At 39.0% G+C, this 14,854-nt stretch overlaps 1 protein-coding gene across 1 annotated transcript in view; it reads left to right on the top strand.

Annotated features, from left to right (window-relative positions):
• Positions 1–14,854, top strand: part of LOC126182063 (uncharacterized) — an 85,724-nt gene that overhangs the window by 50,649 nt on the left and 20,221 nt on the right. Inside the window, exon 4 of the mRNA XM_049924820.1 lies at positions 8,133–8,174. Within this exon, the coding sequence (XP_049780777.1) occupies positions 8,133–8,174 (42 nt within the window). The remainder of the gene's footprint in view (positions 1–8,132; positions 8,175–14,854) is intronic.

The raw sequence follows: 14,854 nt of genomic DNA, 5'->3' as shown, positions 1-14,854 counted from the left end.
TTAATGGATTCCTCAAGATTACTATCTGTTCTACTGCTCATAAAAATTGTAGTATCATCAGCAAATAATGTAAATTTACATGGCAGACTTGTACATGATGGTAGATCATTTATAAAAATCAGGAATAATAGTGGCCCAAGAATTGAGCCCTGAGGCACCCCACATGTAATGGAACTCCATTCAGAATGTGAGGAAGCACCACATACTCCACCTGAGCTATTCAAGACAACTTTTTGTTTTCTGTCTTGGAGATACGACTGTAGCCAATCGCCAGCAACACCACTTATTCCTACTAATTTTGCTTTTTGCAAGAGAATCTGGTGATCAACACAGTCAAACTCTTTGGACAAATCACAGAAGACACCACGTGCTAGCATTTTTTCATTGAGGGTTTCTAGGGCTTCATTTGCAAGCTCATAGATTGAGTCTTCTGTTGAATGGCCCTTTTGAAAACCAAATTGGCTCTTTCTGAGAGTTCCATTCTTCATGAGATGATCAGTAATTCTTACACGTGTTAGCTTCTCTAGAATTTTAGAGAAAGGTGTCAGCAAAGAGAGAGGTTGATAGTTAGTTCAGTTTTATCACCCTTTTTGTACAGGGGCTTCACAATGGCATTCTTAAGTGTACTGAGAACAACACCTTTCTGAAGGGAAGCATTGAAAATATGACAGAGAATGTCCCTTATCCACACACAAGAATATTTCAATAAATTACTAGAAATATTATCAACCTCTGCAGAGTTCTTAGTTTTTAGAGACATGATGATTTTTTGAATTTCATATACAGTGACAGGATTTAGGTGCATTTCTGAAATTGTGTTTGCGTTTACAGCTTGACAAAGAGATATGACTTCATCAACATTGGGCTTGGAACCAATCTGTTGAGTTGCTGACAGGATGTGTTTATTAAAAATCTCAGCCACACTTTTGGGGTTATCTATTAGGGCACCTTCATATCTGATTTTGTTTACATCTTCTTTGCTTGTTGTATCCCTTCCTGTTTCTTTTTTTGCAGTGCTCCAAATTGTTTTTATTTTATTAGTAGAATTATCTATTTTCTTCTCATAATAAAGGGCTTTTGATTTCTGTATTAGTTTCTTCAAAATTTTACAGTATAATCTATAGTGCTCCCATTTTTCTACATCTGAAGATAATCTTATTGCAGCATAAGTTTCCCTTTTGGTTTTACATGACTGTTTTATACCTTTTGTAATCCAACACCTACGTACATAATTTAAAGCACTGTTTCTAACCCATTTCTTTGGAAATATTTTTTCAAAAAGAGCACAGAATTCATTTATAAAACAGTTAAATTTAGTGTCAACATTATCAAGGCTACATACTTAACACCAATCCATTTGCTGCAATCTATGGTTGAAAGTTTCTTTTGCCTCTTTGTTCATTTACTCTTACGAATTTCCATTGAGGAAATCGTTTTTTGAACAGATTAACATAATAAAGAGTGAGAATTTGTCCATCATGATCTGATAGCCCACTTACAACCTGCCTGACAGTATAATTCTGATGTCTACTTACATCTAAAAAAATGTTATCTATCATAGTTTGTGACTTGGATGTACTTCTTGTTGGGAAGTTTATTACTTATTTTATGTCATAAAGTTTATATTGAAATCACTTAAAACTATAATATCCTTTGATTTTGCAAGTAACCCTTACAGCAGGAGTTCAATTATATGTAGAAAAGTTTTTATGTCACCTGAAGGTGCCCTGTAGACAGCCGACAATATTATTACGTAGAATGTAGTTATTATTTCTGTTGCACATGCCTCAAATTGTTGTTCCACATAATATTTTCTAATATCTATAGCTTTGCATGCTACACTATCCTTAACATAAATTGCTACTGCACCTTTGTCTTTACTTTCCCTACAGTAGTATATTACTAAACTATAACTTACTGTAGATGGCAAGGCACATTTATCAGTAACATGGTGCTCAGTTAAGTGCAAAATCTGAGCATTATGTATACAATCCTTTTCATTAACGTTTATTTATACAATCCTTTTCATTAATGTTAATAAGAAGTTGATCTCTTTTGTTTAAGAGGCCTATTATATTTTGATAGAAGAAAGAGATGCCTTCCTCTTGCTTTTTTATTCTAATAGTGATGATGTTACCTGACTGAGAATCCACTGGAGTCAGGGAGGAGACACTTGACACTACCTAGTGTTGTCCCTTCTTTTTCTTCAGGCCCACACACAAAAAAATCATTGAGATGTGAAGGAGGCTCAGCATTTCTTCTGCCCAACAATTTTTATTTGGATTGCTTGCTGAAGATTTCTTCCCATTTGTTGCATGTGGAATTTCTATTTTTCCTGTAGATGTAACTTCTTATTCAGATGATGTTAATCTTCCAGGTGAGATCACAACGTCAGCATAGGAGAGTGTTTTAGATGGACCTTTCGTTTCTATTTGTACACCAACTGACAAGTTATTTTTCTTCTTTACATTTTCAGCACCTGGATGTCCTTGTATTCCCATTTCTAGGGCAGTCTGTGACTTGTTTCCCTTAGTTACGTTACTAATTTGATGACACATAAATAACTCTCCCTTGTTGTTTAAGTGCGTGCCATGCCTAGTATAATGATCCCTTTCATGAGAATGACATTCGAGAAAAGATGCATTAGGAAATGCTTTAGCAATTTTCTGTAGTTTCCTATTGGTGTTTTCGATTTCTGTGTTGACACACGATGTAGGAATTAAATCATATCTTGTTGGTATGTCGAGAGGCTCATCTTTACATTTCGTAAATTGTTTAGGGTTTTCTCTGTTTCTCTGACAGCCTGTCTTGCATTATTGTGGTACACATCATTAGAACCTCCTATTAAGACAACAACATTTTTTGTGTGTGTGTCTCCGATAGTTTACTGCAGTCCTCTATTACTTCATACATAGGTGCACCTGGTTTTACGAAAGATGTTATGTTAATGTTCATTTCACTAAGTGTCTTTGAAATATTTCAACCATGGCTATCAGCTAAAACTAGCAATTTTCTGTCTTTATAACTTATGTCACGACACTTCATGTTGCCACGGGGAAACATACCATCCTTGTTATTCAATTTTGTATAATTTCTTTGTACTTGCAGCACTTTCATGGGAATATTCACAGTATCTAAAGAATAACCTGGTTTTTGCAATGTTTGAATTATCGTACAGGTACATTTGTCATCTGAAATCACTTCAGAGCTGTTTTTGGTAGACACAGCTGTTGTAAACACTTGCTGGAAGTGTTTCACGTGTGAAGGTATTTTCGGCACAATGCAACACTTCTTATTTTCACTCCCGGTACCGTCACTAGATATTTTCACTGTGAGAGATTTTATGACTATCTCCAAATTGCGAACAAATCTTTTTCCTACAGTAAGTTCCTGTTGAAATGCATCGGCATCCAAGAGAGGCAGTTTCTTGAAGGTCACATGTTTCCATGCCACAGCCACAGGCTTCATTTATCGTGCCTAGGCTCGCCAAACACGAAATGTGAGCCCATACATGTGTTACTGCACACAATCTGATACCTATGTCAACACTTTTGTTGCAACAAGAGAGATTAAATGTATTTCCGATTTCTACAGAACAATTTACAACCACATCTACACGTGACACCATCTTGCTTGCTGTACAATGTCTAATTGTTGTTGTAAAAACTCTGCTGACAGCTTTTCTTATATTTGTGATGAATTTGTGTTAAAAACACCAAAGAAACATTACAGACTTCGCGAAAAAAGTTTATCTATCATACTTTGGATCTAAACTTGGTGATCAAGATAAATCTTGGGTGCCGCATGAGGTATGCTATGTGTGTGTTGAAGATTTGGGAAACTGGTACAAAAAGGAGAAAAAACCATTAGATTTGCTGTTCCTGTGATGTGGAGGGCACCAAGAAATAATTCTGATGATTGCTATTTTTTCAGTGTTGATATTACTGGTCATAATTCGAAAAACAAGAAGGTGATAAGCTACGCTAACCCTCAGACTGCCATCCAACCAGTAGAGCATGGTGTAAATTTGCCGGTTCCTGAACCACCAGATGATTTAAATTCTGTTCCAACAGATGTATTTTCTGATGTAAAATCTGATTTAGATGAACCAGATGATTATGAATTCCATTGTAACACAGAAAGTCTAGAGCCCAAATTGTTAACTCAGACTGAGCTTAACGAATTGGTTAGGGATCTGGGCTTAACGAAAGAAAAAGCTGAATTGCTTGGCTCTAGATTAAAAGAAAAGAACTTATTGGCAGTTGGAACCAGCATATACGTGTATTGAAAGAGAGAGCAGCAATTTTCCAAGTTTTTTCAACAAGAAGGTGGTTTAGTGTACTGCTCAGACATTCCTGGTCTGATGAATGAGTTTGGTATTGAATACAGATAGGAAGACTGGAGGCTGTTTATTGATCCATCCAAAACTTGTGGTGGAAAAACACTACCAAGGCTGCTGGAACACCAACATGATGGGGGACTACTGTTGGTCACTTCACAAAGTTCAGCAAGCAACTAATCGTAGAAAAAGCTACACAAGAAGCTACAAAGAGAAAAGAGAAAGAAAATACAAACCAATTCCAGGTGACAAGTGAAACCATTATTAACATAAATCATTGTTTTAAGTAGCTTACTGTAAATACAAACCATGCTTATATTGTAACAAAGTGTTTCATTAATTTCCCCATTTACCGTATGACTTTATAATAAAAAGCACATTGCTTGAAAACTATGGATGATACAAAAAAACTAAGGCTAGGTTTGGATTCAGCTCATAAAAATCTATAAAGATCAGCTATCAGAGTAAAAATAATGTCAAAAAATTTTTTTTGTTAACCTGTTATCTATCATTGTGCCCTTCTGTGAGAGACAGTATATTCAAGACCCGTCCCTGCCCTCCTTATAGTGGTGTTCCATCGCCCGCCTAACCACCTCAACACCCTAGTCTATCCCTACACCACTCCCAGTCCCAACCCCTTGTCACCAGAATCATATCCCTGCGGGAGATCCAAGTGCAAGATCTTCCTGTTCCACCCACCCACCCAGCACTTCCTATTCCAGTCCTGTCACAGGCTTATCCTGTACCACAAGAGGCCAGGCCATCTGTGAAAGCAGCCGTGTCATATGTCAGCTCTAATGCAATCATTACACAGCTTTTTATATTGGCATGACTTCTGACAGGCTGACCACCAGGCTGAATGGCCATTGCCAAACTACACTCCTGACCGGGTTTCTAAGAGGAAGTTATTGTCTGTTCTACAAGATTAGGGAATAGGAGGCAAACTTTTGCAAGCAATTAAAGGTCTTTACATGGATAGTCATGCAGCAGTTAGAGTTGACGGTAAATTGAGTTCATGGTTCAGAGTAGTTTCAGGGGTAAGACAAGGCTGCAACCTGTCTCCACTGTTGTTCATATTATTTATGGATCATATGTTGAAAACAATAGACTGGATGGGTGAGATTAAGATATGTGAACACAAAATAAGCAGTCTTGCATATGCGGATGACTTAGTTGTGATGGCAGATTCGATTGAAAGTTTGCAAAGTAATATTTCAGAGCTAGATCAGAAATGTAAGGACTATGGTATGAAGATTAGCATCTCCAAAACGAAAGTAATGTCAGTGGGAAAGAAATACACTCCTGGAAATTGAAATAAGAACACCGTGAATTCATTGTCCCAGGAGGGGGAAACTTTATTGACACATTCCTGGGGTCAGATACATCACATGATCACACTGACAGAACCACAGGCACATAGACACAGGCAACAGAGCATGCACAATGTCAGGACTAGTACAGTGTATATCCACCTTTCGCAGCAATGCAGGCTGCTATTCTCCCATGGAGACGATCGTAGAGATGCTGGATGTAGTCCTGTGGAACGGCTTGCCATGCCATTTCCACCTGGCACCTCAGTTGGACCAGCGTTCGTGCTGGACGTGCAGACCGCGTGAGACGACACTTCATCCAGTCCCAAACATGCTCAATGGGGGACAGATCCGGAGATCTTGCTGGCCAGGGTAGTAGACTTACACCTTCTAGAGCACGTTGGGTGGCACGGGATACATGCGGACGTGCATTGTCCTGTTGGAACAGCAAGTTCCCTTGCCGGTCTAGGAATGGTAGAACGATGGGTTCGATGACGGTTTGGATGTACCGTGCACTATTCAGTGTCCCCTCGACGATCACCAGTGGTGTACGGCCAGTGTAGGAGATCGCTCCCCACACCATGATGCCGGGTGTTGGCCCTGTGTGCCTCGGTCGTATGCAGTCCTGATTGTGGCGCTCACCTGCACGGCGCCAAACACGCATACGACCATCATTGGCACCAAGGCAGAAGCGACTCTCATCGCTGAAGATGACACATTTCCATTCGTCCCTCCATTCACACCTGTCGCGACACCACTGGAGGCGGGCTGCACGATGTTGGGGCGTGAGCGTAAGACGGCCTAACGGTGTGCGGGACCGTAGCCCAGCTTCATGGAGACGGTTGCGAATGGTCCTCGCCGATACCCCAGGAGCAACAGTGTCCCTAATTTGCTGGGAAGTGTCGGTGCGGTCCCCTACGGCACTGCGTAGGATCCTACGGTCTTGGCGTGCATCCGTGCGTCGCTGTGGTCCGGTCCCAGGTCGACGGGTTCGTGCACCTTCGCCGACCACTGGCGACAACATCGATGTACTGTGGAGACCTCATGCCCCACGTGTTGAGCAATTCGGCGGTACGTCCACCCGGCCTCCCGCATGCCCACTATACGCCCTCGCTCAAAGTCCGTCAACTGCACATACGGTTCACGTCCACGCTGTCGTGGCATGCTACCAGTGTTAAAGACTGCGATGGAGCTCCGTATGCCACGGCAAACTGGCTGACACTGACGGCGGCGGTGCACAAATGCTGCGCAGCTAGCGCCATTCGACGGCCAACACCGCGGTTCCTGGTGTGTCCGCTGTGCCGTGCGTGTGATCATTGCTTGTACAGCCCTCTCGCAGTGTCCGGAGCAAGTATGGTGGGTCTGACACACCGGTGTCAATGTGTTCTTTTTTCCATTTCCAGGAGTGTATAAGCAAGAGCAAAGTGGACCATCCTTTGGCATAACATGCTCGATTTCAATGCCTACTTCACAACTGTGGGCCATCTGGATCACCACCACCACCACCACAAACACCATCAGCTTCTCTGAACTACACATGGGAGTTTACCTTGCAACACATTCTCTGCTCCTGAAATTATCCTGGCATCAACCGAAGTTAATGTACTGTTCCCACACACTCCACCCAATAGTTTGTGCACCTCTGTCCTGTCATCTCATAGTGCGCTGCTCTCTGCTAATGCACCCACCATTTTTTCCCCTTCTCTGCCCTTCCCCTTCTCTGCCCTTCCCCTTCTCTGCTCTTCCCCTTCTCTGCTCTTCCCCTTCTCTGCTCTTCCCCTTCTCTGCTCTTCCCCTTCTCTGCTCTTCCCCTTCTCTGCTCTTCCCCTTCTCTGCTCTTCCCCTTCTCTGCTCTTCCCCTTCTCTGCTCTTCCCCTTCTCTGCTCTTCCCCTTCTCTGCTCTTCTCCCTCTCTGCTCTGCTCTTCTCCCTCTCTGCTCTGCTCTTCTCCCTCTCTGCTCTGCTCTTCTCCCTCTCTGCTCTGCCTCTGGCCTCTGGCCTCTGGCCTCTGGCCTCTGGCTCCTTGCTCCTTGCTCCGTATTCCCTCCACCCCCTCCCCTACAGCCTCACAGCACTGCACCTGGCAGTCTTGTCCTGATGCTATCTAGTTCCTGCACTCTCCACCAGACAATGCTCTTCTCTTCCCCCACCTGTATCAAAACCCACTACCAGGAATAGGTGGAGACTTCTCTTTAGATATATGCTTGAGCATCTGTAGTTGATGATTTGCTCGTGAAGATAAAGAAGTTGGTATAAACAACAAAGGAAATAGAGATTTAATATAGGTTACAGATGTGAAGAAAATAAGGCCTGTGAGGAGTAAGTGGAGAAAATGAAACCAGTTGGTATACTTTGACAGCAGATAGTGGGAAAAGCAGCTGAATAAAGGAGTTATCCTCATGTCTAAAGTAGCTGTCTTTTGATAATTTATTAACAGTTCTAAGATTCTATTTGCAATGTTTCACCAATTATTTTTCTTTGTAGGTCTGATTAAACTACTACAATCAGAAGCTGAGAGGTGGAATGGTAAGTACTTGATACTGGATTAGAATTTTCCAGATTTAATTTACTTATAAAAAGTATGTAAAGGGCTATATACAGAGCTTATGCACTATAAAAAAATCTCAAGTTTGTGCTCCTTTCTGGTACAATTTTGTGCTGTTGCCCAACCAGAACTATCAGTTTATGAAATAAAAAATAGGGTTTCACAGCAGAGAATTTAAGTGGTATTGTTGTTACAAATAATAAAATAGATAATCTTAATTATTATGAATCATAGAGGTATATGTAGAGCTGATTCATGTGACAGGAAAACCAGTGAGGAATGGTTCTGTAAGTGTGACTATTGGAGGCGTACATAAGGGACTTGGATATGTACCATATTTATCTGATTGTAAGGCAAAGATTTTTCCCAGATACATAATTTGAAAAGTACAGTGTCACCTTAGACTTGCAGATTAAACTGTTGCTACTGCTGAATCCAGTAGTTTTATATTTTTTAATGGGTCATCTTACATTTGCAGATGAAACTTTGGTCATTGAGGTTTCATACAAAATTATTTTGAAGAATTCCAAAGGGTAGCACTTAGCAAATTGTACTTACATTCGAATAGGTTCGAGATTTCCCGATGTGCCAAAGTGTTCAATACAGACATTTGATTTGCAGCGCTAGTGCAAGGGATAGTCAAGAACCTATGAACTAGCTACTACAACAATCTAACACTTTGCTTAAAAATTGACAGTTTTGTGAAATACAGGAGCAAATAGTATTCAGTTCTATCAACTTACGAACTTTTGTTTTATTTGAACAGGTTTGCAATAAAAATTCTCGTAGATCTGTAGGTACTGTATACATACATTTATGCTGCTTTGTACATAAAGGCAACATTCAGAGATGAAAATGTTTCCCTCAAAATCCATTACTTGATTTTGAACCATAGTTAGTATTTCATTTGGTTGTGAGAAACTAATGATTTACCAAATGGGTTGCCAATGAGATACTCAGTCACTGTTCACGTCTTAGAATACTAGGAAAATATGTTCCCATCTTTAGAGCAAGGTGATGACATTCATGTGGAATGAGAAAGTAAATGAATCCAGAGTTAAATGTCTAACAAACGAAAATCACATTAAACTGACAGCAGTTGTTGTCGCAAGGACAAATTAGAGCAGAAAAATGCATTGTGGATATGGTACCAACAAACTGTACTAACCGTAAGGATGAGCGAAAGTTTGAGAATTGGACTAAATAGTGATTGTGATCTTTTATTTACATACTAATAGCTATTTTTGCATATTACTTGCATCATAGAAGATACTGCCATCTGTGTTTCATTGTTGCTCAGTTGCAGCACTACAGAATGTTTGGAGGGGGTACAATGACACCAGCTTGGCTGAGAAGTGAGAACTATGATGATGAGTGTGGCGAGGGAGGGTTTTGTGCAGGTAGCAAATTTTGCTGTGCTGGCAACCAAGAAAATCTACATTGCATATTTTGGCTTTTTTTTAATGAACGTCCAACACATTTAAACTGCAGTTTGCCTGAATCAAGCTTTTACACGGAATTGAACTGACTTTAAAATGGGATAAATATTCCACAATGGCACATTTTCCTGCAGTAGTTGGCAAAAGTCTAGATGGGAGCTAGTGGCGTACTTGGTGTTTTGTGTAGCAGTGTTGTTGACGTTCATAGTGAGGTACGGTGGGAACACTAGGGGGTGTGTTAGCTACTAGTTCTACACAGCTAATGAGAGAGCAGTGTGCAGACAATATGTTTGGCAAACAAGACACTTTGTAACATTCTCACATCAGTATAGAAGTGAAAGCTGTTATTTATTCAGAAAAGAACTGTGTTCTGAGGTGCCACAGTAACTACAATCACAGAAATCCTAATGTATTCGGAAGAAATGCCAAATGTGTGTGACAAGGAAGGCATAAGTCTCACTGCTCTTCTGTCAGGATTATGAAGATTATTTAAAATAGTGATACCAGAGATGACAGGCTAAACAAAAAAGCAGTGAAGATAAAAATTAGTGTAAACAGGTACTTTTTATTTTTTTCTTTTATTATCAAAATGTAGACAATCAGTAAATGGCAAAGTTTAGAATATGTTTGTTGTGAACTTTTTACACATATACCTTAGGTCAGTAAAATTTTGTAATTTTGGTTGGTTAGAATATGTTAAAAGAACACATTTTTCACAAGAAGCCTCTTAAAAAAGAGGGTCATCTTATAAGCAGGGTCACCTTGTAAATACAGTACATTGTAGTGTTTCCATTTGGAGGGTATATGAGTAAGATTTATGAGGAGACACCTTGATTTCACCCTTCGTTCTGCACTTTTTTAGAACACCAAATAATTTTTTTTTTTTACTTTAAATTGTTCAAAGGTCTCAGAAAAAATGTTGAAAAATAATACCGTCTTAATTGTGGAAAATATATTTTTTTTTTTTTTACATTTTACATTTATTAAAACTGTGTGAAAATTACACCATTAATAAACATTTGTTATGTATAAAAACATAGCTTTAAACACCAAATGAACAATGGGTTATGACAGAATTAATGGTAGTATTGAACATGGATGGATGGCACTTGTCTTCAGCTGCTATGCTATGTGGGGAAGTAGTTTTTTTGACTTTATTTAAACATAAGTTTACTTTGCACTAATCACAGATGAAAAATGTATAGCCTTTGCAGTTAAGACATTTGCATGTTTTTCTCTTCTCATTCCACACTGGCCAGTGATTAAAAAGTAATCTTATATTCTTTGTAGTAAAAATGATCCTATATATTTAATCCTGTTGATCTCTACTGGACCTGTACTAGCTGGCCTACCTCACTTTTTTGCTCCAATACCAGTCTGTTTAGAGTTTGAGCCAATTCAGTCCTAAATTACTTCTGGTTCCTTTGCATGTCTGCTGTTCTTTTTTCAGTGCGTACCCATCTGTAGAGAATCCATGCATTTATTATGATTACATCAATCAGATGGGAAACAAGTGTAAATACCATGTTTGGCAGTTGCTGTGTAATAAATCTATATTTCCCATATGTGATTTATAAATGGAAACAACAGCAGGACTTGGTACTATTGTGTTCACTCTTGTTTCTATCAAACTTTTTCACCTTCAATTTTGGCAGCTCGCCGACAAAGGTAGACAGAAAATAGACAATACTATTATATTTATACAAAATGGAGGAAATATCCATTTTGTCAGTGGTAGTAATATATTCCTCAGAATACCCACATTCTCCTCTATTTTAAAATTTACAGTTTGGTCTCCTATTCCTTTGAATTGTTCCTACATGCTGAGTCTCTAGCTTGAATAGGTATATGTGTAGGAGGTATAATATCGGTCAGAGTAGATCTTTTGGTTCTGGTTCCTTGGAATCTCACTTAAGAGGTGAATTTCAACATTTCCAGATGCTCAGAAATCTGGTTCAGTAGGAAATGAACTGCTTTTCCTTCTGAATAAGTCAGTTTTTCTGTATCTTTGGATGGTTTTCAGGATTTTGTAGTACTGATTTATCAGCAACAAGTTCATTATCATCATCCTTCAAAACATTATTTGAATTATGTGTAGTCCCTCTAGGAGTCTCATGCTTGTTATCACCATCTACAGATTCCACATCATTTACTGTTGTAGGATTTCCACACAAATTGTCCAAATCTAAGTTATCTTCACTTGTCACACGGACATTCTAGGCCCACGGATTTTCATAAGTTGTCATTTCATGTCAACCATTTTAAAAATATGAGAGTGACTCCATTCTAACAATCAAACTATCGTGAGGAACTAGAAGAAAGCAGACTGACTAAAACACTAATTCGTAACAGTTGAGAGAGAGAGAGAGAGAGAGAGAGAGAGAGAGAGAGTGTGTGTGTGTGTGTGTGTGTGTGTGTGTGTGTGTGTAGGAGCATTACTACACACCATTGCACATATACAAACAAAATTGATTCATGTAGTACTTACATACTTATTAGTAGAAATAAAAGTTGAACTGAACACAGTATGCTCTCTAAAGCTATAGAAGCACTACATATTTTTTTTTTACACTCATGTGTTCTTGCTTGTAGTTACCAGCAGTCAGTATCAGAAGAAAGCAATGTGTGCTAGGTGGAGCAACACAGTTTGTCACATTATGAGCGCATTAGCGCATTTTAGTGGCAGATTCTTTTCAGTTACTTCCATGAAGCAATATTGCCAATCTGCAAGGCAATTTCCAGTGGTAAACTTAAAAAACAATGGTGAAAAGCAAGTTGAAACATTGCTTTACACATATATGCAAAGCAGTACAGTGGATGGCTAAATTTTATATGATGTGTTTCTATTTTTATACTATGGCTTTTCTTCTGCTACATCATCATATTTCAATATTTAAGCTAAGTGGGAATTTACATCACTGTGAAGCATATCATCTTCAAGTGTAAATACCTTTCAACAAACTCCTATCCAAGGGCCAGTTATAAAGCTTAATTATCACCTAAAAAAGTAATTGCATAATTAATTTTTGCTTGTGTGCAGGTACATGTTCACAGGCTTGGTACACATTGAAATCATAGCAACTGATGCCATAGCTCTCTGCTAGAGGTGCCAAACTAAAAGTTGCAAGGTACTGATGCAGTGGAGTATCGTATAGTAATTCATTTTTTGCATTTGCATGTTGTACAGACCTATACTGAGATGGTGGAAGTGTACAGAAACAATGTACAATCGTATGACATAGCATTTAGGTGCTATAGACGCTTTCAGTAAGGTCAAACAAGTTTGAATGACAAAGAACAATATGGCAGACTGTATCTCTGTGAAGAATCAAGAGTCACTAGAGAAGTGGAGGCCTTGTTGCTCAAAAGATGGTGCACCACAATACGGAAGTGATGTGTGTATTCACAACCATCGAAAAAGCTGAAGATCAGCCATGTCGGGCAATGTTATGTGAGAATGTTAGTTACGTTAGTGTTATTGGTGACTACCACAATAGGGTGCTAACAGATTATGCTCATAAAGAACAACTTGTCACAGTAGCATACTACCAAATTCTGCTACCTAGATTACAATAGGGTGTCAAGCGAAAGTGCTGCAGGAAGCTGTGCAAGGGAGTGCTTTTGCCCCAGCTCATTCCTCACAGGACACAGTCTCACATGCTGCTTTTTTGGGCTGTCAGATTTTCTATCATCCCCCTATTCTCCTGATGTGGCACTCAGTAACTTCTTCCTCTTACCTTGTGTGAAGAAAACATTGTACAACAGGCATTTCTAGAATAACATTGAGATGGAAAATTTCATGAAGATGCAAAATTCAACTTCTACAATGAAGGTCTGCTAAGTTATCAGTAATTGAAAACCTTATGCCACGTTGAAGGGTAGTTTGTTGTTGTTGTTGCTGCTGCTGCTGCTGCTGCTGCTGCTGCTGATGCTGTTGTTGTGTCCTATCAGCTGATCACTTCTTTTAGTAATGTCATAAATTTATTTTTTCCCCAGTAGAGGTGTGTAGCTCATTCTATCCATCTAATCTTCAGCATTCTTCTGTAGCCACATTTCAAAAGCTTCCATTCGCTTCTTATCTAATCTGTTTATTGTCATTGTTTAATTTCTGTACATGAGACGAATGCCTTCAGAAAACACTTCAGTCTTTAAATTTATTTTTATTGTTTACAAATGTTTCTTTTTCAAAAATACTTTTTTTTTTCCTTTTGTCAGTCTGCGTTTCATATCAGCTCCACCTTGGTCATCATCATTTATTTAGCTGTCCAAATAGCAGAACTTATAGGGTGACAATCATCGAACTAAAAAATAAAAATAAATAAATAAATAGTAACAAACTTGGTGTGCACCCACTTTATTCAACATGTAAACATCACTACTGATTTTCGGATTTAGGTTATGACATGTTCGATATGCCTGCCATCATTGGCAAAGATGTGGCGCTGATGAACAGCAAAATTCCGCATGGCCAGCAGAAGTGTCGGAACATTGGTGCTGTCAATGTCCTCCTGAATGGTTGTTTTCAGCTCACAAGGGGACCCTCCATACAGTAAATCACAGATTTTGATGCACTTCAAATATGTTGTAGAGGCACTTACTCTGAGTACCTGGCTATGCGGTTTTTTAGCGACAGGCCTTGGTTTTTGTGAAAATCGATTTTGAAGTTCATTGTGCATTTTGTATACTCGTAACATTACAGATATTCCAAGCAAGGCAGTGTAGCGCAGCAGTAAAGGTTCACGGCTACCACGCTGGAGGTACTGTGTTCGAATCCTGCTCGTGTACTTTCTTTCTTTTTCTTTTTCTTTTTTTTTTTCTTTTTTCTTCTTCTTCTTCTTCTTCCAAAAATCAACCTAATTTTTCAATTTTATTTCAAAGAATATCATCAAGCAGTGTAAGGTGTGCGAAATTATAAAGATATATTTAGTTATTAATTTTTTGTCATACAATATTACAAAATCTCATTTTTCATCATCCACATTGCTTGACGTACCAGAAAAATATTGTGGGTGATACTTATAATAGAAACAACCGAAGCACAAATTTTTGCAGCTCCATGCGCATTTTATGAAAGCAACTGTCTTGCAGTCGCGCGGTTTCTTCATGAGTGATACTGGGAAACTCAATTTATTTGCGTTCAAAAAGATTTCTCTTTCATCTGCTAATTTCAATGCAAACTGTGCTTTCAAAATTAGGTGTGCTGAATTGATTTTGGATTAGTA

This window comes from Schistocerca cancellata, chromosome 1, assembly GCF_023864275.1.
Source record: "Schistocerca cancellata isolate TAMUIC-IGC-003103 chromosome 1, iqSchCanc2.1, whole genome shotgun sequence".
Taxonomy (NCBI): domain Eukaryota; kingdom Metazoa; phylum Arthropoda; class Insecta; order Orthoptera; family Acrididae; genus Schistocerca; species Schistocerca cancellata.
Note: the sequence above shows the minus strand (reverse complement) of the source record. Positions and strands in the feature narration are given on the sequence as shown.